Source organism: Bombyx mori, chromosome 15, assembly GCF_030269925.1.
Source record: "Bombyx mori chromosome 15, ASM3026992v2".
Taxonomy (NCBI): Eukaryota; Metazoa; Arthropoda; class Insecta; order Lepidoptera; family Bombycidae; genus Bombyx; species Bombyx mori.
Window position 1 is genome coordinate 6105817 of NC_085121.1, and position 26277 is coordinate 6132093.

At 37.7% G+C, this 26277-nt stretch overlaps 2 protein-coding genes and 1 long non-coding RNA gene across 3 annotated transcripts in view; 1 reads left to right on the plus strand and 2 right to left on the minus strand.

The window, feature by feature from the left end:
* Positions 1-4500: 4500 nt before the first annotated feature.
* GSTz2 (glutathione S-transferae zeta 2) lies at positions 4501-23295 on the minus strand. Its single transcript, NM_001046988.1, is given in 5 exon segments — positions 4501-4683; positions 5439-5656; positions 6642-6760; positions 20840-21026; positions 23169-23295. Coding segments are annotated over 5 exon segments (651 nt in total). The 5' UTR covers positions 23172-23295; the 3' UTR covers positions 4501-4559.
* On the plus strand, positions 23027-26203 carry LOC134200178 (uncharacterized). Its single transcript, XR_009974988.1, has 3 exons — positions 23027-23087; positions 25085-25134; positions 25214-26203. It is a non-coding gene; the product is annotated as an uncharacterized LOC134200178 (long non-coding RNA).
* Positions 23535-26277, minus strand: part of LOC101745341 (uncharacterized) — a 57703-nt gene continuing 54960 nt past the window's right edge. Inside the window, exons 2-3 of the mRNA XM_004928517.5 lie at positions 24583-25300; positions 23535-24350 (exon numbers count right to left, since the gene is read on the minus strand). Coding sequence (XP_004928574.1) covers positions 24133-24350; positions 24583-25300 — 936 coding nt within the window. The 3' untranslated portion in view covers positions 23535-24132. The remainder of the gene's footprint in view (positions 24351-24582; positions 25301-26277) is intronic.

Consider the following 26277-nt stretch of genomic DNA (forward strand, 5'->3'; position numbering starts at 1 on the left):
GAACTTCATAATATTCAGATCGACGTTACGGATGTTTGTGGTACAAAGCCGTTGGGAGATGTCCTCATTAGAATTGAGACGAAATAACATTCAGTTCCTACGCATAGAAACATTCAAGCTGTATGATGAAAGCACTGAGTTATTTACTGACGTGTTTATTAAGACTGCAAACGTTAGGTATAATAGTACAACGGAGTTGAGTTGTGAGCGAAATATTCTCGAGACAATGAAATTGGTTAGGCTTGTTCAGGAGTTATGATGAGTAATATTATGTATATTAAGTTTTACGTTTTTTTTTTGATGTAGTGATAACAGTTGAGTTGTTATTTGCTTAAAGCTCGTTTATAGAATACGCAATTTAAACTAATGTTATCATTTTATTATTTACTAGCGACCCGCACTCGCTTCGCTTCGGAAACATTAAAACACACATGAAACCAAAAAAAAAAAAAAAAAAATTGCCATGTTCATCAGGCACAATGTCGGCTTCTAATGGAAAAAGAATTTTTCAAATCGGTCCAGTAGTTTCGGAGCCTATTCGAAACAAACAAACAAACAAATCTTTCCTCTTTATAGTATTAGTATAGAGTTTAGATATAGATTGCTTAGATGGGTGGACGAGCTCACAGCCCATCTGGTGTCGAGTAGTTACTGGAGCCCATAGAAATTTACAACGTAAATGCGCCACCCACCTTGAGATGTAAGTTCTAAGGTCTCAGCATAGCTACAACGGCTGCCCCACCCTTCAAGCCGAAAAGCATTACTGCTTCACGGCAGATATAGGCGGGGTGGTTGTACCTACCCGCGCGGGCTCACAAGAGGTCCTACCACAAGTAATTACGCAAATTAAAAATTTTGCGGGTTTGATTTTTATTACACGATGTTATTCCTTCACCGTGGAAGTCAATCGTGAACACTTGTCAAGTACGTATTCCATTAGAAAAATTTTCATTTTGAAAATCTAATACTAAGTATTTCAGAAGTCGTAACTCGTACCTTCTTTTTTATTGTAATATTACATTAGAGAAGAGCACGAGGAAGTACGAAGAACCTTACGGGTCCATCAGATCCAATAACCCTTGTATTAGATACCATTAGCTCTAACACTAGAAGAAAAGACCCCGGTAACCGTACTCGTCGAACTCGGCAAAGAGTTCGACGTGCAACCTAACCTAAACATCAGCCCGCTCAGTTTCTGGCCGGATCTTCTCAGCAGGTCGCGATTCCGATCCGGTGGTAGATTCATTCGCGAAGCAGCAAGCATTACTCTTGAGTTGTTAGGTCTCCTTTGGAGGTACTCGGGTGGCTGTTAGCAAATCCCACCCCCCCCCTGGCTGAGCCCTTGCTCGCCTACCTGCCCTAGTAAAACTGGAAAGGGGCCACCAGTAATCTCTCAAACATAAAAAAATAACTTTGACTATTTTATAGTGATTAATAGTGTGCTGCTAAATATGTAGGGAAATTTTAAAATTATCATATCAATAAACGTCATAGTTTTAATTTCTCTTGGAAAAATAAGTGTTTTGATTGTCGCACTTGTGGTAACTGCTCTTAGTAAAAGTAGGTGAAGATTTTATATAAATCAGTAAACTCTGTGTAAATATCGTCATTATTATCAAAGGCTATCATCAAAATTAACCTCGCGTCCCCAGAAATTGTTGTCGTAAGTTTCAATAAGAAGTTGCGAATTATTATTTTTTATTAGTTAGATAGATTCTAACTAATCTAATTAATTCAAAAAAATGCCTTATTCCTATTTGGTCTTAAAAATACAAGTGATCCAAAAAATATACAAGCTTTGCGAAAAGAAAACTTGTATTTATAAAAAGATTCAAATATATCTTTGCATTTCAAATTATCGTAGGGCACAGACGATTGTGAGAAGGTGAACATTTTCATATTCCCCAACACAAACTCTGAATTGGGTCGAAGTAAATATGTATTATAGGCTTTTATCGCTCGTGGGAAAGATCACAGAACGCGCCCGCATTCAAAAAACTTGTTCATAAAACTTTTCTATTGAACGCAAAAGAGTTTTTGTTGACTGTGGCGATTTACTGCTCAAAGTCACAGTTTGATTTTAGTTTTATCTACTGGCGTATACTGGATACATTACGAAGTGAGTACGATAGAATTATATTCAAAGTTATTGGACTAAGTTTAAATTGCCTTTAGGCAGTTTGGGTTCTTGGCTACTTTCTTTTTTATTTAACATTTAATGCTTTTATTTTGTTTTTAAAGCAATGCCATTAACGACTTGTATTAAAATCAAAACGAGTTATTGTTGCAGATATTGAAACGGACAGTTCATATGGGATTTTACTAAATACCTATTTCATCTTCTCCTATATCTTCGTATTAAAATATAATATAAAAAATATTTACGGGATTTTTAAACTAAAAGGCTTGAATTATTTGTTGCTGTTGTAATATCAGCTATGGTATTCCGAATACAAAATAAAGCAGCGCTAGGAAATTTTCAAATAAATACACAAAAAATGGTAATTGTTGCAAACAAATTAATAATATATTACAAATCCAAATAAATCTTTTACCGGATTCGATTGCCTGTAAATAAAAACCAATACCTCTATCTACCTATCTATAATATATCCAAATACCTTAATCCTGGGGTCGGTTTGTTGTCTGCAGCATCTTTGTAAGCTACTAAATGCAGGAAATAAAAATGGTAAATTAATATAATTGATTTTTATTGTTCGTATAACCAGCCCGACAGAGGAGACAGTTTGTATAATAGTAGGCAGTGGCTTAGCTCTGCTCCTGGCTTTGCTGGCGTCCATGGGCGACGGTAACCCCTCACCAGCAGGTGGGCCGTATGTTCTTCTGCCTACAAAGGTAATAAAAAAAAACAGGAGCTCGAAGTGAAAGCTGTATAGTAATTAAGGTAAACGAATTATTATTTTTTTGTTACTTGGAAGGGTGGACGAGCTCACATCCCATCTGGTGTTAAGTGGTTACTGGAACCCATAGACATCCACAACGCAAATGCGCCACCCACCTTGTGATATATAAGTTCTGAGGTCTCAAGTATAGTTACAACTGCTGCCCCACCCTTCAAACCGAAACGCATTACTACTTCACGGCAGAAATAGGCAGGCAGGATTTTTAAGCATATCTATCATGACCCATATCAATACGCTAAAAGCTAAGCTAAAAAGATTTACAGGAAGTATCGTAATGTATAAGCGGCACAGACACTGCCTTTCTAAGATTTTTAGACGTTTTCATTTAATTAAGTCGATGGTATTATTCTGAAGTAATCCACAGTAGGTACCGTGCCGAAGCTAACTCAATTGAAACCCTCCCATTGAACAGATAAGTGCTTAATTTGGCGCACAAGTTCTTTGAATGGATGAACTTAGAACATTAATCGGTGTCCTCGCTTCCTAAATGAAATGTTTCCCGTTCAATAGCCTATTTACCGAAGTAATTTTATCTTAAGCGTAAACCTTATATCTGGGTCGACTCTCGTATTTGTTTTGATGCCAAACTTTTTGACATATCGACGCTTGAAAGGCAAACGTGACTAAGCGGACCTTTACAGTAGACTAATAATAATTTAAAGTTGAAATACCTGAAAAAAAATCTATTTAAACGAATCTAGCTATAGGATTTAAATGATTTTAATAGACCTAGAAATAATTTTTTTTTACGCATCGAATATGGTTATTGCCTATCATTTATGTACAAAGCAGGTATTGTCGCTTAGTCACGTTTGCCTTTCAAGCGTCGATATGTTGTATTATTAGCGTTAGCGCTGCCAACCGTGAGTTCTCGTGAGCACACTTCACGTTACATGCTATACTCAGAAAAACGTCGAACTTTCCATGATTTAGTATTTTATTTCACGTGGATAGATTGGGATCTCTAGAGAGAGTTTGGTGCTATCCTATACCGTATGTTCCATGGGGGTGCTCTGAGAAATTGTTTGAGATGTTCTCGTCACCTTCTGTTTAGCGTCTTACTAACAGACAGACAGTAGGACAGAGGAGTAGAATTAATTCCTATTAAGTTTCAATCTTTACCTTTGCGACGTGACTAATAAATTTCTGAGATTTTTAGTGGTATGGTCTGCTTCAAACGACTTTGAAAAGACTCTTCAACGGTAGGGACTGGTTGTGTCTCAGGCATTACTGATGTCCATGGGTCAAGTTCTCCATTAAGGGGTTCGTAAGCTGTCTACTTATTTAGTAGAAGAAAGTAGTACCAGAGATGGCGTCTATATCATAGAATTATCTGTTAGCATTACTATAGTTCGGTAGTACGATCAAGTTAGCTTTTTCGATAGCTTAACATAATAACAAGCTCTGGGTCGTGAGTATTCGTGAACACACTTCCCGTTGGTTACGTAACAATCATATGAATTTCAAAAATCCGACGAAAACAGCTACAAGTTTGCTCACTCAGTATTTCTTGACTCCACGACTATTAAATTGGTATCGCTGGTCCTGAATTGAAATAAATTAACAAAAAAAAAAGTTATTGAGCTCACTTGTGTTTTAATAATAACAAATAAGCAACCAATATTTAAGCATGATTTACAAATTGATTTTCAACTTTTCCTTAGTGGCTTTTGGGTGAGTCGCCTGAAATAATTCTTCTTTCAATAAATTCTCGTAAACTTTGGATACTATTGGATACGTCTTTAAATCCAATTTATGTCTGAAAAATACAATAAATTATGTACGTTATTTATTATTTTAAACAAAATGTTCTAGATTGCATGCAGCATAGATGTGAATGTTGCTATGGATGTGTGGAGTAACGAGAATGGATAGAATACGGAATGAATATGTTAGAGGAAGTCTGAAAGTGGCACCTGTGACAGGGAAGCTGAGGAGTGCGCGTTTGGGATGGTATGGACATGTGATGAGACGAAATGAAAACGAGATTGGTAAGAGAGTGTTAACTATGAATGTGGAAGGATATAAAGGATGAGGTAGACCTAGAAGAAATGAATGGATTGCGTGAAAGACGATATGGGTAAGAGGGGAGTGAGCGAAGAAATTGTATATGATAGAAAAGTATGGAAGGAGAAAACATGTTGCGCCGACCCCAGGTGACTGGGAGAAGGGCAGGATAATGATGATGATGATGTTCTTATCGGGGTTGGCCATATAGATTTTTTTTATTGCTTAGAAGGGCGGACGGGCTTACGGCCCACCTGGTGTTAGGTAGTTACCGGAGCCTATAGACATGAACAATATCGCCACCTTCCTGTACATACGGGTTCCAAGTCTCAGTTTTAATGAACAACGACTGCCTCTCTCTTTAAATCAAAATGTATTATTGCTTCACGGCAGAAATAGGCGGGGTGGTGATATCTACTCGGGTGGGCTCACAATACGCCATACAACCAATTAATGACTTTTAGGGTTTCACATATAGATGATATATAGATATAGAGATTCCATTACCTGCTTACTCCGTTATAAATTTGTGGCACAAGACAGATATCAGCCAACGTAATTTGATCTCCGATGCAGTAAGCTCCTGATGTTTTCGCTAACAAATCATTGAGCGTTTGCAGTCCTCTTTCAGTCCAGTATTTTGTGAAGCTAAGGAATTTCTCCTCCGTTCCCAAATGTTTCTTCAGACCGAAATTTTGTAATGGTTGTATACCGGATACAATAGTCTGTTTCGTAAAATATGTCCTTAATATTTAGATTAGACAGATGCAAGGAATAACTTTGCAAATCATATTTAACAAAAGCAGAGTTACAATGTTAATCCTAGTACCTGTCGATTTGATAGTAATAAGAAAATCATTTATTGTTGATAAGATTTTCATAACTTCAGTTGAATTTGTAGTCTTTAATAAAAACTATACTATTGCTTAATTTTATTCTAGTATATTTATTTTTATGACTTTTTTAAAGAATTGAAATAATACATTTATTCTATCAGTTTATAAAATTAAATTCTCTTTTCGTCTAGAAAATGATAAAGTATTTTGATTCTATCGTACCACTTCGATTCTAAAGGTGCGATATGTGATCAAACAAAATATAAAACATTAAGAATAGTATGAAACTGTCCAGGTAGACTCACGTCGGTGATGTTCCGAAGTAAAACAAACACATTTATACAATACTATACTGTACCCATTAAGAGGAAATTAAGATTACAAAAAGAGTCTGCAAAAACTACAAAGAAAAAGAAGCCCATCACATTAATGAGTTTAGAAATTACGGGGTTCTTTTTTATATCCTACCTAAACTCGTAGCCTTAAGAGGGCTATGCCAGCGTAACCGAAGGCGTGGGGTTCTATTAATAGTTTTGTGTTACTAGACTCAGATTTATTGATTTATTACTATAGTACAAACTACAAGCGTATTCTTATATTATTTAAGGGTGGGACCAACTCTCGATTCGCCTGCAAGTTCTAAGCATAGTGAATGTTTTTTTTATGATTGAAGGATTACTTCTGATCAGGAGGCCTTTCCAGTTTCACCAGGACATGTAGGCGAGTATGGGCTCAGCCAGGAGGGGTGGGATTTGCTAACAGCTACCCAAGCGCATCCAACGGACAACTAACAACTTAAAAGACGTGTTGTTTTTTTTTGTACATCACCCATCGTACCTAAAATTCTTATTTTAAATTTGGGCCAAATTCTAACCTCGCATATTTCTCTCATACGGGCGCGTTGTAGTGCTGTGTCTGGCATGAGTTTCGGTTCAGGTCTCGTATCTTCTATGTACTGTATTATCGCCATAGATTCGACTAAGGTGACTCCATCTACACAGAGGAAACTTACTGTACCTATACCTTTTATTTATTTATTGCGGAGTTGAACTAAGCAGGGAGCCGAAATACATCAAGCGTTAATTTCGCTATCGACCTGGAAACATGAGATTGAAGTCTCTCTGGCACTCCTACACTTTAAGCCGAAGCGAATGACTGCTTCGCATGCGAGTTTACAGAGCGCCCTACTACTGGCAAATATTAATGATATTCCATACGAATAATTCGGTCGCTTTACCCATCAGGACGCGGACGCTTCAAAGTTCTAGCAATTTTAAATGAACGAGTGTAGCCATTGAAGCAATAAACGTTAAATATAGAGTTGGGAGAGCGATGACTCGATACGCAAATTGAACCAATGGAGCATAACAGAACAATGAACTGCAATCATAATTTAGCAGGATATTATTAGTTAGATTTTACACAGTATATTAACAAACAAACAAACAAAAATAAATGATGACAGGAGTTGTTCTAAGGTGTCTTGTGTGGTTTGAGTGATGGAACATTAGCTGCACAATACATTTGAGACAACGACCTCACGTTTCGAAGTGGGTAACGACACTCACGATATAATATTTACGGACTCAGGTAACCGGTAACCATAAAATAAGGAATTTTTACGAATTTCATTTCTCTTCTTTCACTTTTATTCCCTCTTTTAATAATAATTAAGAAACAAATGTTTTTTTTACTACTGATCCGTGGAAATGAGTTTTATCGGCTTTTCTTTAAATATCAAAATTAGTAAGAACATGATTATTGTTTAATTCATTGCCTAAAGAACCGCAAACCGTGTCAAATTCGCGGGTGTGGAATTCCGGCATAGGAGCCCAAGTTAAAGTACAGGAGCGAATATTTTTTGATGTCGTTGTCTTTTGAAGAATATTTTGCAAATCCATAATTGAAATATAATTATAATATATCTATATAAATTTCGTGTGATTTTTAATAAGGGTGTGTTAATTTTGTTATACGATTTTCGACAGATTCTGATGCTCTTATTCGAGAGGTTTTAGATCGGGTTTGAGATCGGCATGTTTCAATTGTACTCAATTTTGCTAAAATTATATTTACGGAACTTGAACTGTATGTGTGTTCAAGTGTATTCACGCTTGGCTGCCAATAATGTTGAATGTGAATGTTGATTTTGAAAGAAATGTGAGCGACCATGTGTGCGAAATCTTGAAATTTAGTTGCTGCATAGGTTTTTTAATTATTATATTGTCAATTTACTTTCCGAGGAATACACTACGGCTTTCTGTGCATGTATGCTACGATGCGAACTTAAAATACCCGCCCGAGTTATCAGCGGCTTTCTCCGCTCAGCCTCACATAACAAAAGCAAAGCAAAGTTGAATCGCTCAAGTATTTCGATTAAATATTACAAAATTATTCATATTCAAAATTAAATTCCATGTTCGCTTCCAATCACTGTCTAAGTTTATTGATTTGGAATCAACTGGGATTCGAACCGCGAACACGAAATTGTCTAAATATTTAAATGAATAATGTTTCTCGCCAGTTTCACTTAAAATTTCTCAACAATTCGTATTATATTATTGAATCAACAAACGGCTATGTCAATGTTTTCATCTAAATATTGACTGATGCCACACAACTCAGATACTTGTCTAGTCGCTGATCGAAATAAATTGAGAATTACGTTTATTGAGAGTCATGTACCTTAACAATTCATTGACCTAAATAGTTGGCAATCTATGAGCAGTTTTTCTATAGGCGTTATTAATGTGGCGACATATTTCTTAAATTTATCACAATGTTATTGGTCGGTCTATAGAATCAAACGGTTCACTTGTGTTTAGTAATCAAGGGGTTGTTTTATTTCAATATAGGTACTAACAAATCTGTTGTCTGATGTCAATGGGCTCCTTAATGGACAACTTAACATCTCTTCTTCGACCCGTGTCCACCCAATGCTGAGTGTAGGTCTCTTCGAATGCACCCCATTCTCTTCGGTCTCTTGCCTTTCTCATCCAGTCTCTACCAACCACTTTGACCAGGTCATCGGTCTACCTCGTTGGCTGTCTGCCCACGTTACGACGTCCAGTATGAGGTCTCCACTCCAGTACTTTTTTACAACAACAACACACTACAACACTTACACTTACAACACTTACAAAACGTACAACTTAACATCGAAGCTTATCTTGCAAAAGTCGTTAGTCTGATTCAAGTTTTTGTCATATTTCTCTTCTATGATACCAACAGAGTTTTCGTAGTCCTCCAGTTCTCATACCGACATAACTAATATCTTAAGGTTTTTTTTACGTTTTAAGTTTAATTTTCACAATAAAAAAATCCCAGAGCCTAGATAAATGACAACCATCTCCTTTGTTTGTTGTTGGAAAAATAATATATGTGTGTATAATACAAAAAAAGTATAAAGATTTTGCGTTAGAAAATTAGGCGCATTTTCTTAAAATGTAATTGAAGTCGGTTTCGCGACAAAAATAAGCAGAATCTGTCAAGGTTTTGCCAGAATTGTAATTGTTCAATTATGTATTCTTTTTTATTTATTTTTGCTGAGTGGTTACTGTCGCCCATGGACTTCAGCAATGCCAGGGGCAGAGCCAAGCCGCTGCGTATTTGCGTATCGCGTGATATTAGTTACAAAACTATCATCCTGGAATTTATAATCGAAACTTAATCAAGTTTGATAATCTGCCAGTCGCATTAGCAAGAACATCATTCGGTAGTTAGAATCTCGTTATTTTCATATCTTAGCATTAAACGACCTCCGAGATGTGAGCTATATTGTTTAGTTCTAAGGAGTTTCCCGCTTACGAGTTTTGTTATCGTGACGGACAACGTTATTGCTTTAAACCGACTAATTGAGGTGCTATTTTACTGCAAAATAAAACTCTTTTATTAGATGCAGCAGTATTTCCGTATTACCATTTGATGGTTATAAGTCCGCGAATAAAGTTTAGTATTTTGTGCAGACGATTTATATTTTTACTGTCGGTATTTTTTAAATGTATTCCAGAATTTATTTAGTTATTGGCTGGAAATTTTGCCAAAGTAGAACATGGACTCGATTGACCTGCCCAGTTTAGACAAGTCAACGTTCTCACTAGAACAACAAACAACAAACAAAAACATATTATAGTAGATTAATTTAAAAAAATCTCCTAGCGGTCATATGAAGAATAAAGCAGAAAGCTATTTATAAATTTATAGATAACAAAATACATCCAGCGAATAATAATGTATTCTGATGGTAATGATATGGTGATTAGCAGAGGCTAGAGTGCACTCGATACGGCTAAGGGCCCTTGTGACCCAATGACGAACGAGGCCTCGTCAAACGTGTCGTGCTGACAAGAGAGAATAATCATTTAATAAATAGTGTACTAGTACCTACTGTTAGGTATTTATAAGTACATAATACAAGTTCCACATAAATTATAATAAAGTCTGCTGTCGTGTAGGCTTAGTTGCTACGCATATCCGATGATGTTGATCGTATTCTATTAAATCTCGATAAAGATGTTTAAAACTAATCTAATTACTTCTGGAAATAGATAATAGTATCTCAGATATAATTAACTGAATTTATTTTAACTTAATAATAATTTTAAATAATTGTTCAATTGACTCGGTTGACTTCACTCGTCTAGTGACGTCGATCGCACCACCATTCCGTTGTGGTGGGGCGATCAGACAATATATATTCAAGCACACCGAGGTAGCATTCATTCTCGACAGAGAGTTGAAAGTGTAAGCACGATCACTGTAAATTACTCTGTAAGTGCAAAGTGGAAATAAATACAAGCTGTTTGTGTAAAGTGACGCATTATTTAATCCCTGCTGACCTAAGCCCTTTAGGTCAGAAGTGGGATCAGCAAGAAAATTTCTTATTTTCTTGTCACGCCTACAAACCCGGAAAAACGTAAGTAACGAAATACTATTTGAACTTTTTGTTATAATGTTATGTGATTTTTTTTTTTTTCTTCTCTTCCTTTAATTATCGTGTACATTAAATAAGGCAATTTAGTATCCTGACCAAATTGAAGGAGTGGATTATTACCATGCTACCATGCTACCATAGTTTGATGTAGATTCCATGTTTTATTTGATTATGGGCTCCTAGTTTTAGGAGAAAATTATTACTGATTACTGTTAATTTATTAAATTTTTTCTCTCCTATTTTGCGGAGTATGAATAAAAACGATCTAAAGGTAAAATTTACCATAAAAATGGTATAAAATTAAATCAGATTTTTTTATGCATTTGATTTTGATGGGGGACGGATAGTTAATTTATTTTCACGCAATAAAAGCAGGAGTCGGTAGTCTACCATTATATACAGTGGCCATTGATACTTACACTGTTATTACATATTATAAAACAAGGTTTTTTTTGTTCATGGTAAAAACTACTGAACAATTGTGGTTTCCGCCAGTATAGTGATTAATTGTGAAGGTTTATATATTTAGGTACGCCACGCTTTAATCATCATGCGAAGCAAGGGTGGGCCGCTAGATTTTATTATTTTTACTCATACTGTCTCAATATTGGAATGGTAATAAATCACAATTGACACAACTCTAGTGGTGACGCAGCTCTAATAGTGGTAACCGAAAGTTTCAGGAGAGATGGAAAGAGACGATGGAAATACCCTAGGTGGAGGGTCAGGCTCTAGTGAGGATACCCTAGGTGGAGGGTTGAGCGGAATGAATGACACCCTAGGTGGAGGGTCGATTTCAAAATATGGTGGAAGGTCAGGCTCAAATACCCCAGGTAGAGGGTTGAGCGTAATGAATGACACCCTAGGTGGAGGGTCGATTTCAAAATATGGTGGAAGGTCAGGCTCAAATACCCCAGGTAGAGGGTTGAGCGTAATGAATGACACCCTAGGTGGAGGGTCGATTTCAAAATATGGTGGAAGGTCAGGCTCAAATACCCTAGGTAGAGGGTTGAGCGTAACGAATGACACCCTAGGTGGAGGGTCGATTTCAAAATATGGTGGAAGGTCAGGCTCAAATACCCTAGGTAGAGGGTTGAGCGTAACGAATGACACCCTAGGTGGAGGGTCGATTTCAAAATATGGTGGAAGGTCAGGCTCAAATACCCTAGGTAGAGGGTTGAGCGTAACGAATGACACCCTAGGTGGAGGGTCGATTTCAAAATATGGTGGAAGGTCAGGCTCAAATACCCCAGGTAGAGGGTTGAGCGTAATGAATGACACCCTAGGTGGAGGGTCGATTTCAAAATATGGTGGAAGGTCAGGCTCAAATACCCTAGGTAGAGGGTTGAGCGTAATGAATGATACCCTAGGTGGGGGGTTGATTTCAAAATACATAACCCAGGATGAGGGGTTATGTAAAAAAAAGAAATCCCAAGGTGGTGGGTTGAGGTTACGATATCGAAAAATAAGTGAGAACACGGACCAAGAAAGGAACACAACCGATGAGGATCATGGAACTTCACTCAATGTACGTAAACGGCAATATTTCAAGAAAGGGGTGTCGCGAGCTAAACCAGTCACGACGTCGGTCGATATCAAGTGATGCGGAAGAGTCACTATCTCGGCCACTCATTAGAAGCAGACAATCGCGGACTAGAGACGAGTCTAGTCAGCCAAGCAGGAGGAGGCGGAATACTTGCAGTTCTTCTGCATCTAGAGGTACGACACCATCTCCTAAAAGATCAAAATTGTCTAAATTGTCTAAAAGTAGAGATACTAATCGCGATATTAAGCTTATGGATAGGTTTTTTATCTATTTTAGAAAAGGTTAAAAGCTCAGACAAACCTAAGCTAGCATTTAACGCGAATGTGGTGCCGGAGTTTGACCCTTTATCCAAAGACCAAACTATTATAACATGGATCACCAAAGTAGAAGAATGTGCCGAGATTTATGGGTGGGAAGAAAGAGAAATTATATACTACTCTATGCCAAAATTATGCGGGGTCGCGAAAACATGGTACCAGGGTCTCACTTCGGTATTGCATACGTGGCCTGAATGGAAGAAGAAACTATTAGAATCTTTTCCGTGTAGGGAGGATTACGCTGAGCTTTTAACTGAAATGTTGGCCAAGAAAGTTAAATATGGTGAATCGCTGGAGCATTATTACTACGCGAAGATTAATTTACTAAATAGGTGTAACATATCTGGTAAACAAGCCGTAGATTGTCTTCTGTATGGGGTAGAAGATCGCGCAGTAAAAGTTGGAGCTCAAGCAGCTCAATTCCGTGACCCCAAACAGGTACTTAAATATTTCAAAACTGTTAAAATAGGACAGAGCAGAGATAATCAAGATATCATACGCAGAGGTAGGTTCGGAATCAATACCAATCGAGCGGATTCTTCGAGAACAAATAACCCTGCAATTAAGTGCTGTAGTTGCAACGAAATTGGTCATCCTAGTTTCAGATGTGGAAAAACAGTGGAATCTGTGAAATGCCACAATTGCAACGAGATAGGTCACCGTAGTACTAAGTGTGAAAAGCCCTTTACCAAATGTACTACATGTAATAAAGTCGGTCATCTCACATCTAACTGCTACAAAAATACGGGAAGGTTTTCAATTGAAACCGGTAAAGATTTAACATCAGCTAATGATCCAAAGCATAAACAGGTATCGGAGGTAACGTGCGAAAATACCGGAATAAATAAGTATGTCATGGATATTAAGGTGAACGGGTCTGTGATTACGTGCCATGTGGATCTGGGCAGCCAATGTTCACTTATAAGAGCAAGTGACGCAAGATCTTTAGGTTTAACAATGATTAATCGAGATAATTTACCGACGCTTAGAGGTATAGGAGCCAGCATGGTAAAACCATTAGGAATAGTCATTGCCACTGTAGAGGTTCAAGGTGTAGCAGAAACAATTAATTTATACGTCGTGGATGATTATGTGTTGGTACATCCCGTTCTCCTCGGGCACTCGTTTACGGAGAAACCAGACATTCTTATTATTAAAACTCCGGATTCTATCAATATTCATAGAATGCCTCCAAATAAAATAAACCTAGTAGCCTCACAAGACTATAAAATTCCCTGTTCCGCAACACAGGCAGTACAAGTCTTTACAGACGCACAGTTGATAAACTGTGAGGTGGATGTTAAAGGTACGCTTCACGGCCCCGAAGGCGCCGAGTATTATTTACTTCCTGGCTGCTACAACATCAAGAACGGTCATGGTGCAATTCTGATTTATAATGTTGCGTTAAAACCATTGAGTATTACTAAGGGTACACTGCTCACGCGATCCTTGGAACGAAAGCAAGTTCCAGTCGACGAGATAAAAAACTCCTTTAGCGTCGTATTTGACGATTCTGTAATGAACATTTCCGTAAATTGTAACCCGAAATTAGATACGAATCAGCGGCAACAACTAAAGGGTGTGCTGGAAAGGTATGGTGACCGTTTCTCAAATAGATTGCATGATTTAGGGTTTACAACGATTACTGAGATGACCATAGAATTAATAGATGACGAACCTAATGTGTATCGCCCGTACCGTATGTCGTACGCCGAAAGACTGATGGTGAGTAGCATGATCCAGGAAATGTTAGACAGCAATATAATAAAGGAGTCGTCATCACCCTATGCGAGTCCTATCATCATGGTGCAGAAGAAAACAGGTGATAAACGCTTATGTGTCGACTACAGAGCTCTGAACAGAAAAACTAAAAAGGATCATTACCCGATGCCACGAGTGGAAGATCAGCTGGACTTGCTGGCGGGTAACACTTTATTTACTTCTTTGGATTTGGCATCTGGCTACTATCAGATCCCCATATCGGAAGAGTCTCGACCCAAGACGGCTTTCGTAACACCTGATGGTCAGTTTGAGTTTAACCGCATGCCTTTCGGTCTCGTTAATGCACCTTCAGTATTTCAAAGGACGATAAACAAAATATTGAAGGAAGCTAAAATTAAATATGCCATTGTATACATGGATGATATCCCTAATCCCGTCAAAAGACTTCGAGGAAGGATTGCTGAGATTAGAGGAAGTACTCTACTGAAAGAAGGTGGGTTGACTTTAAAGTTAAGTAAGTGCCATTTCTTCCTCGACACTGTAGACTTCCTCGGATTTGAAGTCAGCGCTGGTGGTATTCGACCTGGGAGTCGAAAAAGTGAAGCAGTCTCCAAGTTTCCACGACCCACGAATCAACACGAGGTACGCCAATTTCTTGGACTGTCCGGTTTCTTTAGACGATTTATACAGGGATACGCCATCATCACTGCTCCCCTAACAGACTTATTAAAAAAGGATGCGGGATGGACCTGGAACGAGGAGCAAGAACAAGCATTCGAAAGGATAAAGGAGTTACTTACAAGCAGACCCATACTTGCTCTGTATGACCCTAGGGCGGAAATAGAACTGCATACCGACGCTTGCAAAGAAGGTCTTGCAGGTATTCTTCTTCAGCGAAACTCAAATGGAGTGATGCAGCCAGTCTCGTATTTTAGCCGGAAAACCACAAGTGACGAACGTAAGATGCATTCATATGAATTAGAAACCCTCGCGGTGATCGCATCTTTGAATCGATTCAGGGTATATCTTTTAGGTATACCATTTAAGATTTTGACTGACTGCAATGCACTTAGGTCTACGTTAGTCAAGAGAGATTTGATACCTCGTATATCACGCTGGTGGGTTCAACTACAGGAATACGACTGCACGATAGAGTACCGTCCTGGCGCACGGATGGCCCATGTAGACGCACTTAGCAGGAATACTGTAGGTAATGACGAAGGTGGAGCGCACATTTTGGATGTCTTGCCTGTAAAAGAACAAGTACAGGCACCGATTCATGACCATGATTGGATTACGACTGTGCAAGCTGCTGATGAAGAGGTAAGGAGGATTAAACAAAGCTTAGCGGACCCGGTCGTTACGGAAGCCATAGACATACACAAAAATTATAAACTCAAAAACGATAAAGTTTATTGTATCGTAGGAGAAGAGATGAAATGGCTGGTACCTCAAGGTGTAAGGTGGCAGGTTCTAAAAATGAATCATGATGACCTTGGTCATTGGGGATTCGAAAAAACCCTTCAACGCATAAGAGATCATTATTGGTTTCCAAAAATGCGCAGATTTGTAAAAAAGTACGTCACATCATGTCTAGAATGTGCGCACCATAAAGCTCCAGGTGGAAAGCATGAAGGCGAGTTACATCCTATTGAAAAGGTAACTATACCCTTCCACACCATTCATGTGGATCACCTCGGACCCTTCGTCAAGAGCAAGACAGGTAACTGCTACTTATTGGTAATCGTTGACGGATTCACAAAATATGTGAATATAAACCCGGTCCGGAACACGAAGTCTTTTACCTCAGTACAAGTAATGAAGAGGCATGTAAGCTATTTTGGAGTCCCAACTAGATTAATTACAGATAGGGGTACTAGCTTCACAAGTAAGACATTCCAGGACTTCATTGGATCATACGGTATAAAACATATTCAAAATGCCGTTGCTACTCCTAGGTCCAACGGACAAGTTGAACGATTCAATAGGACAATTTTAGATGCGCTGTCTACGTCTAATCACGGTAGTGACGATAGGTCCTGGGATGAACACATTTTAGACATACAAGTTGGAATCAACACTACAAAACACAAGACAACACAGAAAAGTCCCTCCGAATTACTATTCGGTTTCAACATTATCAGCAGGACCGAAGGTAAGTTGAGCGAAGTCATTAATGAAGAGTTGGATGAGGTGAGACAGGAAGCAGGAGAGAAAATAAAAAAACAACAAGTAAGAGACGCAGACAATTATAACAAACATAGGAAAAGACCAACCCAATATAAAGAGGGAGACCTAGTACGAGTGGCAAGGCAAATGCCTCACGATGGTAAATCACAGAAATTGGTTGTAAAATATCAAGGTCCTTATCGTGTAGTAAAAATGCTCAACAATGATAGGTTTTTAATTGAAGACACACCTCTGACTCGTAAGCACGGCCGACGATACGAAGCTATCGTAGCCATTGATAAAATGATTCCGAGATAGACGAGGAACGCGAAACAGAAAATTAATATCATAGATGTGTTTTCACTCAGTCTAAGCTAATAATTCTGAACTTGTAAGTAAAACTAATATTATACATGATTTGATACTGCGTGTTTTAAGGTAATTATTTATATAAAAAAATACATTTTTTTTGTTAACATTATGAAACAAATACTATTGTTGAAATTAAATTATTTAAGTCTCACTTAGCAAAACAAAAAAGCGACGGGACTCGCTTATAGTAGGATGGCCGAGCTGTTAGGTATTTATAAGTACATAATACAAGTTCCACATAAATTATAATAAAGTCTGCTGTCGTGTAGGCTTAGTTGCTACGCATATCCGATGATGTTGATCGTATTCTATTACATCTCGATAAAGATGTTTAAAACTAATCTAATTACTTCTGGAAATAGATAATAGTATCTCAGATATAATTAACTGAATTTATTTTAACTTAATAAAATTTTAAATAATTGTTCAATTGACTCGGTTGACTTCACTCGTCTAGTGACGTCGATCGCACCACCATTCCGTTGTGGTGGGGCGATCAGACAATATATATTCAAGCACACCGAGGTAGCATTCATTCTCGACAGAGAGTTGAAAGTGTAAGCACGATCACTGTAAATTACTCTGTAAGTGCAAAGTGGAAATAAATACAAGCTGTTTGTGTAAAGTGACGCATTATTGAATTCCTGCTGACCTAAGCCCTTTACTACAGAGATATATGCTCTTTAAATGATTTTTTATGTTAATAATAGCATTTCGATTCTATTACCTTATAGTATCTGAACGATAAGACGAACTGAAAGGCCAAAGATGTGTTGCTAATGCCATGTACAGTACGCCGGACCAACTTAGCCATTCTGAAAGAGCTTGGTTTTTTTTTTTTTTTTTTTCCCCTTGTAGGCAGACGAGCATACGGCCCACCTGATGGTGAGTGGTTACCGTTGCCCATGGACTTCAGCAATGCCAGGGGCAGAACCAAGCCGCTGCCTACCGCTTAATACTCTCCATGGTATTATCACAAGACTGTCCACTATCTGCTTCTAACGCATTCTCACGTATTTCGGTCAAATCGCTCGTAGAGACCCCGGTAACTTAAATAAGCTGATGGTAGTTAGTTAGGTTGATGGGAGAAGATCACGTGGACACGCTCACCTACCCACTGGTCTGGTCTGATCTGATATAGACGCTAACCGCCCTGCCAATAATCGAGGCTATGAAGACGTGGGGAAGATTGAGTGATCAATATTACAAACTAGACACCTCCTTTAGCAATGAAGAGACCGACTCAGAAGAAGTGGTTATTAGAAATATTTGAGTCACCATTTATCAATTAAGTACTAAATATATCGAGCAGGCATAAACAGGATCAGAAATACCGTTTCATGCTCTGCGAACATTTTCCATATTCATTTATTATCATTATTTCATTTTCTACATAATATGTACATTTAAACATATATAAGTTTCTTTACCGTCCGTGCTTACCTACGGAGCCGAAACGTGGACACTGACTGTGCGACTAGTCCACCAATTAAAAGTTACTCAGCGAGCTATGGAGCGAGCTATGCTCGGTTTGTCATTGCGAGACCGAATACGCAATGAGGTCATTCGGGCAAAGACCAAAATGATCGATATAGCTCGCAGAATTAGTAAGCTGAAGTGGCAGTGGGCTGGTCACATATGTCGCAGAACCGATAACCGTTGGGGTAGACGTGTTCTGGAGTAGAGACCGCGAACCGGCAAACGTAGTGTAAGACGCCCTCCTGCTAGATGGAGCGACGACCTGCGCAGGGCAGCTGGCAGTAACTGGATGCTTAGAACCGAAGATTGGGTTCAGTGGCGAGCTTTGGGGGAGGCCTATGTCCAGCAGTGGACTGCCGCAGGCTGATGATGATGAAGTTTCTTTATCAGTTTATGGCAACTATAACACAGGGAATCATAAATTGGGGCTGGATGATCGTGCGTGATTTGTTCTCAGTTATACTTTTCCTATTTTATAATTTCCGTCGACCTTGAAACATGCATTCTACGTTTCAGTTCTATAGTACAATCGCTGCCCGGCCCCACTAGAACGCTTTACATCGACATTGAGATAGGGTGCTGCTCGCCGCCTATCTATGTTAATGACTAATGGGCTAACAAAACGCCCATTAGTCATTACGCGATATATAATTTTAGGGGATTTGATTTTTATTAAACGACGTTATTCTGGCATCGTGGAAGTCATTGGGAAGTATGTGTTAAGTACTGAATTATCCACTCTCATATTCACGAAGAACTTCTTAGAACTGATTGATACCTGTCTGCAAGATTCTAACACCGATGCAGTCGTGTTATAATAAATCACATAGACCGGTGATATGTATGCACTGGGTATCTAATCCTTTAAGCCATGATGACTTCAAGTTTTTTTTACGTATTAAACTCATTTTAACTGACTTTCAACTGTAAGCTTTCGTCCCGAATACGAAAAAGCTGAGTGCGTGTGGTCTAACTGTGGTGGAACAAGTTTTTTAATTATATTTACCTTTCTTTGACTTTGAATACTTTAAGCTTCTCTTGTAATCGGAATTGTCTGACATCATCTGCTATAATTCCACATCATTAGACTAATTAAGGACGAGACAGACTAAATATTGATTGATGTAAATAGCTAAAATACGCATTCTTCTTTGTGATTCTAAATACTTCTTATAATATTCCTTTATTTCAGCACTTAATAAAATTATTATTTTAATGATCTTTTGAAATGTGAAATGAAATTTATAAATGTCATTTAAGATAAGTATGTCGGAGAAGCCACAATTATTAACACCATCGTCAGACATCGTAGGGCCAAAGAATAGGGTGATCGAGCTAAGAGAAATATTGAGTACACCAATCACGTTTGTTGTCTTAGAACAATTTATAAATCTTCTCTCGACTAGTATAAAAAGGCTAAACCTATAACGTTTTATGGGCGATATTTTAATATTCTAAAGTTGACAATGATTCGATTTAAGGGACGGTTCGCGCGGATACAAAAAAATATCCCTTCGTCTTCGTTAAGGAGCATCCAATTCTCATAATGTAGGGAGTGACAAAGTCACATTCAGCGAATAGCCGAATACTTTTCCCATTTCCTCTCTGACAAACGGATATTTGCGTATTAGCAGCCTTCATGTCAGATGTGGGTATAATGGTCGTGTATTTTCGAAGTTATACTATCGATGATTATGTGACAAAAAGACTTAAGCAGCATTACCTCTTGTGTGTGTTATTATTAGCGTGCTTTACTCGTGTCACGAAAAATGTATGAAATTAATTTTTTTTTTAAATGACAACACACTAACGTATCTTGGTACATCTACCACCTTTTTTGTTTTTTTTTTCTTAATATTGCAATAAGCTACTTGCGATACTGTTTTGGCCAGCATCGGTTTTAATCTTTATTTTTTATTATACTTGTAAATTTATGTACATACTTACTTTGTTATATGAAAAATGAAATAAAGTTGAATTATGTGAAATTGCAATAAATTGGGATGAAATTGAATATGAATAAAATGAGTTGAAATGAAACTTTTTGGAAGAACTCTAAAATTCACGTCCAGCGACTTCCTTTCAACCGCCCACATTTGTCCACTTTCACAGACGTTGATCAGTTAATAAGCTACCATTATACACGTTTAAACCTGAAGAAACACTAAATTAACAATATAAAACAAATCACACAACTTCGCCCCTCTCATTTCGTTAAAGACATTTTAGGTAACGATTGACTAGAGTTATTACCTAATACCCAATTTAGAAATAACAAAACAAAAGAGAAAAATTTGACAAATGAACGTAAATCTAGAGGTGCCAATGATTTCAATTATTGGACGAACACTGTGTCATTTATATCATGTCATGTTTGAAAACACTCATAAACAATGCACCAAAACATCATACTTGATACCCTTAATAAGCATACTGACTCTAACCAAGATTAAAATTCAAATCAATCTAGTGTGGCACATGATTGTCTAAGAGCCACCTGATCAACAAGTCGATGAAGTCATCCTTTTTCTTACCTATCTCGAGAGCTGGTACTTTTTGCGCTGGATTGATGGCTCTGTACTCTTCAGTTAGCTGTTTACCAGTTTTTACAATATCCACCGGACGTTCTTCGAAAGGTATGCTTTTTGCATGTAGCATTGCTCGAACACGCCACGAACACGAAGACAGCCAATAGGCGTGCAAAATCACACGATTTTCAACCTTGCGTAAATAAAACAAAGAGCAAAGTTAATGCATTCTTAAAATTCCTAAAGAGTTGGGCGAATAAGTTAACAGTTCATCTGGTACCTGAATAAAGCACATAGACAACAGAACCTTGAGGCATAAGTTTGAAGTCCCAATCATATTATAGTTGTGCTTCACAGCGGCCCGGTAGTTAGTGATTTAATAATTTTGTACATTTTCACTGATATTTACACATGTATGAACTCGCGTATTTATTTCAATAAATTGTAGGAACTGCTAAGGATTTGAATTATATGTATATGTATGGTTATCGGAATGGCTGCCCGATGAGAAGATTCGTCGAGAATCTCAGAAGGCTAATAGTATGGGCGAAGTGTGAAGTCTAAGTTTTTTTTTTATGATTGAAGGATTACTGTTGTCCCGGAAGCCTTTCCAGTTTCACCAGGATAGGTGGGCGAGCAAAGGCTCAGCCAGGAGGGGTGGGATTTGCTAACAGCTACCCGACCGCCTCCGAAAGAGACCTAACAGCTCAAGAGCAGCTGCTTCGCGAATGAATCTACTACCGGATCGGAATCGCGACCCGCTGAGAAGATCCGGCGAGAAACTCAGCGAGCTGATTCATGGGTTAGGTTGCACGGCGAACTCTTTGTCGAGTTCGACGAGTACGGTTACCGGGGTCCCTAAGCCTGCTCCTAGTGTTAAAGCTGAAGGCGTCTAATGCAAAGGTTATTGGATCTGATGGATCCGTAAGGACGTGTCTAGGGCGTCGACGGTGACTGGCTCCGACGGCTATCCTGCAAAAGCGGGATTGTAGAGATTGGAGGGTGTCTATGTGTGTGCGAGTGCGAACACCACACTCGCGTAAGTCATGACGGGCCTTATGCAAGTTTTGTAAAGTGTCACCTTGTTCCGAAGGGACATTTTACTCCGCTTACAGATCATGGAGTAGAGTCTACCGAGAATAAACGCGGCACGGTCACGGACTGATTTTATATGGGGGCGGAATGTCATCGATGCATCCAGGGTAACGCTCAGGTACTTGACCTTCCTGGCCCAGGGTATGGGTTGTCTAAAGAGAGTAATCGGGGGTGTGAGATTCCTCCTCCTAATCCGGGAGGAAATCCGTGTGGAGCTTCCCCTCTGAAGTATCACAGCAGTGCTTTTCGCTGGGTTGATGTCTATGCGCCATTTTCGGAACCACTGTCCTAGGGCTAGGGCTGCGCTCTGAAGCTTCTTTGCGATTAGGGACTTGTTTCTACTGGAATAGTAAACAGTCGTCGGCGAATAAAGCTAACTGGGTCGGCGGCGACCGGGGAATATCTTTGACGAATAAGCTAAATAGGAGGGGTGAGAGAACAGAGCCTTGCGGCACTCCAGCTGTGGGAGGTCGCGGGGAGGAGCGGGTTCCCTCGACTCGATATCGAAAAGGAAGTCTAAGTCTAGTTCGACGAGTACGGTGACTTGGGTTGTGGTTGCTGTTAGCGTTACTGCTAGGAGCGTAGAAAAATATCAATAGTGGATCAGAAATAGTGCTAGTACTAATAGTTGTTATCTTATGCTAAGCTACCTACAAATTTTCAGCGTCAACCGAGATCAAACGGAAATATAATAAAAATTATTTTCTGGATTCCAAACAACTCTAAAATTCGAATATGTAAGTTCCGAATTATCAGTTCCTTTAAGAAACACCAATTTGAGAAACAATTTTGTATTTATTACATTAAAATTGATTCAACAGCTAGTTTCCTTTAGGTATGTTTTGAGCGATAGATGTGTTTAACTATTTACTAGGTAAATATATTTAAATTGCCATAGATGCTACACTTCATATTACTGTAATCTTACTCTATTCGTGCACAGGCAAAGTACTACTGCCTTCATTTAATTTAATTACATTTCACTCCATATTATCATTTTTCGTAAAAATAATATTATAAATTATAATGACATGACTTAAAGGTCTTAAGTACCAAGTCTTAAAATCCCTTTAAAAAAAACCAAAGTACTAGTCGTCAAAATGATTGAATGTTTAACAACTTTATCATTGAACTGTTTATTTTATCCGAAAATTTTGAGGTTAGTAGATTAATGTAGGAAAAAGGTGTCGCTGTCGTTTTAAACAAATAAAAATGAATAATAAAAATGTTAAGAACTTACCATTGTCGCTTATGAAAGATAAATTAAGCTAAGTATTATTCAACAATTTTTTGCGCCGTTTCTGTTTACGATTGTTTTCTCACTAGAGAGGATTTACACTATTTACTTTGTCAGAATATGATTCGATATATCTTATCTGTCAAGGTCAAAGTAAGCTGTATTTAAATTTGTTATTCAATTGACATTTTTACATTCAATATTGGAGGTTATGAATACTAGATAATAGCCATGAACCAAATGCAAAACAAACACTGGAATCAAATCGTTTTATGATATTAACAGAGATGGCGCTAGCTTCCTTTTGATCAGAACTACCAGACATTAATTATTACCATTAGGTAGCGGGAATTTAAATAAAACATGATAGCTCATATACTTGGTATTTATTTACATGAAATATATAACGACTAGATATATATTATTACGCCAGGAATTCATTAGTACTATACATTCCATTACAATGTTTCATATTAGGTATATTGAATTTTTACAGACACAATAGAAGCGGAAGTTACACGGGTTAACTTGTAAATCTAATAAAAGACTTAAAGCGTTACACATTATAAATGCACAAACGGAGATACATCATACATAATTTAATATTCCTCTACAAAGTTATAAATTCAAAAATACTTATATCAGACAAATGTCTGAGTTAATATTCTTTGGTCGTTTTATTGTTCTGATCAGCTATTTAGCTTATATTATACATGTTTTTATTTCAAATAATATATTTACTTAATTTAGGAACAATTAAAGTACTAAACATTGTCTTTATAATAAATAAATAAAACACAAAATATTTTACACATTAAGTTTTTGAGCCTAATTGTTGTATTCAGTGATTCAGTTTCATGAAATTACATCAAAATATATATTTTAGTTAGAACTTTAGTATCAGTCAACAACTACTTTAAATACTTTCTAAGCGAACATAGACCGAGCAAAGCACGATCATATTTTATCAACCCCATCTAAGCGGAGATCCTGGCGGTCTCATCAATGTGGCCCTGGTTTCAGCAGTTAACACTCCTCCTCCGTCGCCGTCAGGAAGTCCATAGAACGCGTGCAAATGCCGCCTGTGGTGGAGTTCATGGCCTCTGTTATGGTTCAGACCTTGGAGACGACTCCACAGGGAGAATATCCTTTTTGCCACCACTTTATTTTCTTCCATGGAATTTTCTGAAAAATAATAATGACAGCAATTATTATTATTTTATTAGTTTATTTTGCTCATTTCTAATTGTGAGATAAAGCTTCGAATTCAGTGATAGGGTAACATTTATTTCAACATAATTGATAAGTCAATCTCTTGGACTGCTAGCGATATTCACACTGCAGTTTTATTGGATTCACTAATCGTTTAATATTAGACATAAAGCCTCTTTACGTGAAAAAAAATAAAAATGCCCACCTGTATTTTCGGTTTTATCTAATTTATCTTTTAATAAAGCGATTTCGGGGTTTAAATCAATGTTTAGTCGTGCGTTTACATCTTTACGTTCGTTCTTTCGCGGTTGAGTTTCTGATACGATTGCTGATTCAACATCGTCTTTATATTCAAAGCGAATGTCTTTTAACATAGGATCAGCAGAACGGACGTACTCGCCGTCAATGTTTTCATTTAAATCGGCCTTGTTGGCCATTGCTTCATATATTGGTTCTTCGTCTAAAGTTTGTTGCTCTCTGTCTTCGTCTTCAAGTTGTCCGTTGACGTCCAAGCTCCTTTTATCAACATTATAATGTTCGTATAAATATTTGTGCAGTCGATCAAGTTGTCTGGGATAGTTATGCCATTGCTCTTGCCTGAACCCCTCATCATTGTAATTCTCTTTCTTATTGATAATATTCAAGTTCGTTAACCATTCATCGTTTTTAGGGTCTGGGAATTGTAATTCTGATTTTTTTAATTCCAGATTTATATCGTCTTGTACTTCGGACTGCGGGCTCAAATATAGGCTGCCGGGTAATTTTATATTATGAAATTGACTGCTAAATATATTGTCGTTTTGTAGATCATTCAAGTCGAATGGTTCTGTTTCCAGTTGATTTTTGGACAGCAATGGAAGAATGTTGCTGGAAGATAACGCCGCTGTTGCGAGGACTAGTACTGGAATAATGGCTTGCAGCATCTGTAACAAAACAATACTACAGTATCTATTTTGGCTAGCTTATCGCAAACATTTTTACTGCGCTATATGGGTATTCGACATAACAAACCTAAAGTGTTGAGTTACTGAAGTCATCATAACATGATTAATGTTACCTAACTCGAGACGTGAGGTCATAGTTTCATTCTTTTTAGAGAGCCTAGTCTTCAAACTGGAACGTGTGACCGCTTCGTGGCAGAAATGGACAGGATGCTATTTAGCCGTGTGTGTTCACATTGCGTCCAATCATCAGATAATAGATCCGAGTTTACCAAAGCCCACTGCGAACAGCCTAATTTCAGTTTTGATCGATAAATAATTGAAACTAGGTCAGGTGAAAACAATTACGATTGATCGTCATTCAGCTTAATCGGGCAATCATGCCAAGTAACCGGTCTATTGTGTTCAGTGAAAGTGATTCAATCTGAAAACCACGAAGTATTAAGACACGTACGACCATTTAAAGAAAGGTTTTTCCTATTTATCTAACACGTGGCAGAAGATAGGAATTCCTGAAAGGCAATAAAGGTTATTAATGGGATCCGTTCGGTATACGTAATTAAAGACGAATGATGCCCCAGAATACAAGCAGGAAAACGTTACTAGCGAACTGTGGCATATCTCTTGACGTAGAAAATGGGTTAATGAATAATTTATTTTGGTTAGGGTTCGTCTGACATTTGGAGGTATTTTCTGTCAGTACTTTCTTTTTCGTGTACCTAAACAAAGAAAAAAAACCAACAGATAACAACAGATAACGCCTTCATTGAAATTTTGTAATAGATTTCAATATCTTTTAGTTAATCAAATATGTTAAACATGTAATCATCATCAATACTTATTTCTATTGTATTGAAGGAAAGTAATAAAAATAATTTTTATAAATTAGCGATTTATAATATTATTTTTTCTCTAACAAATATATATAGTATCAGTAGCAGTAAATTGTGTTGTAACAA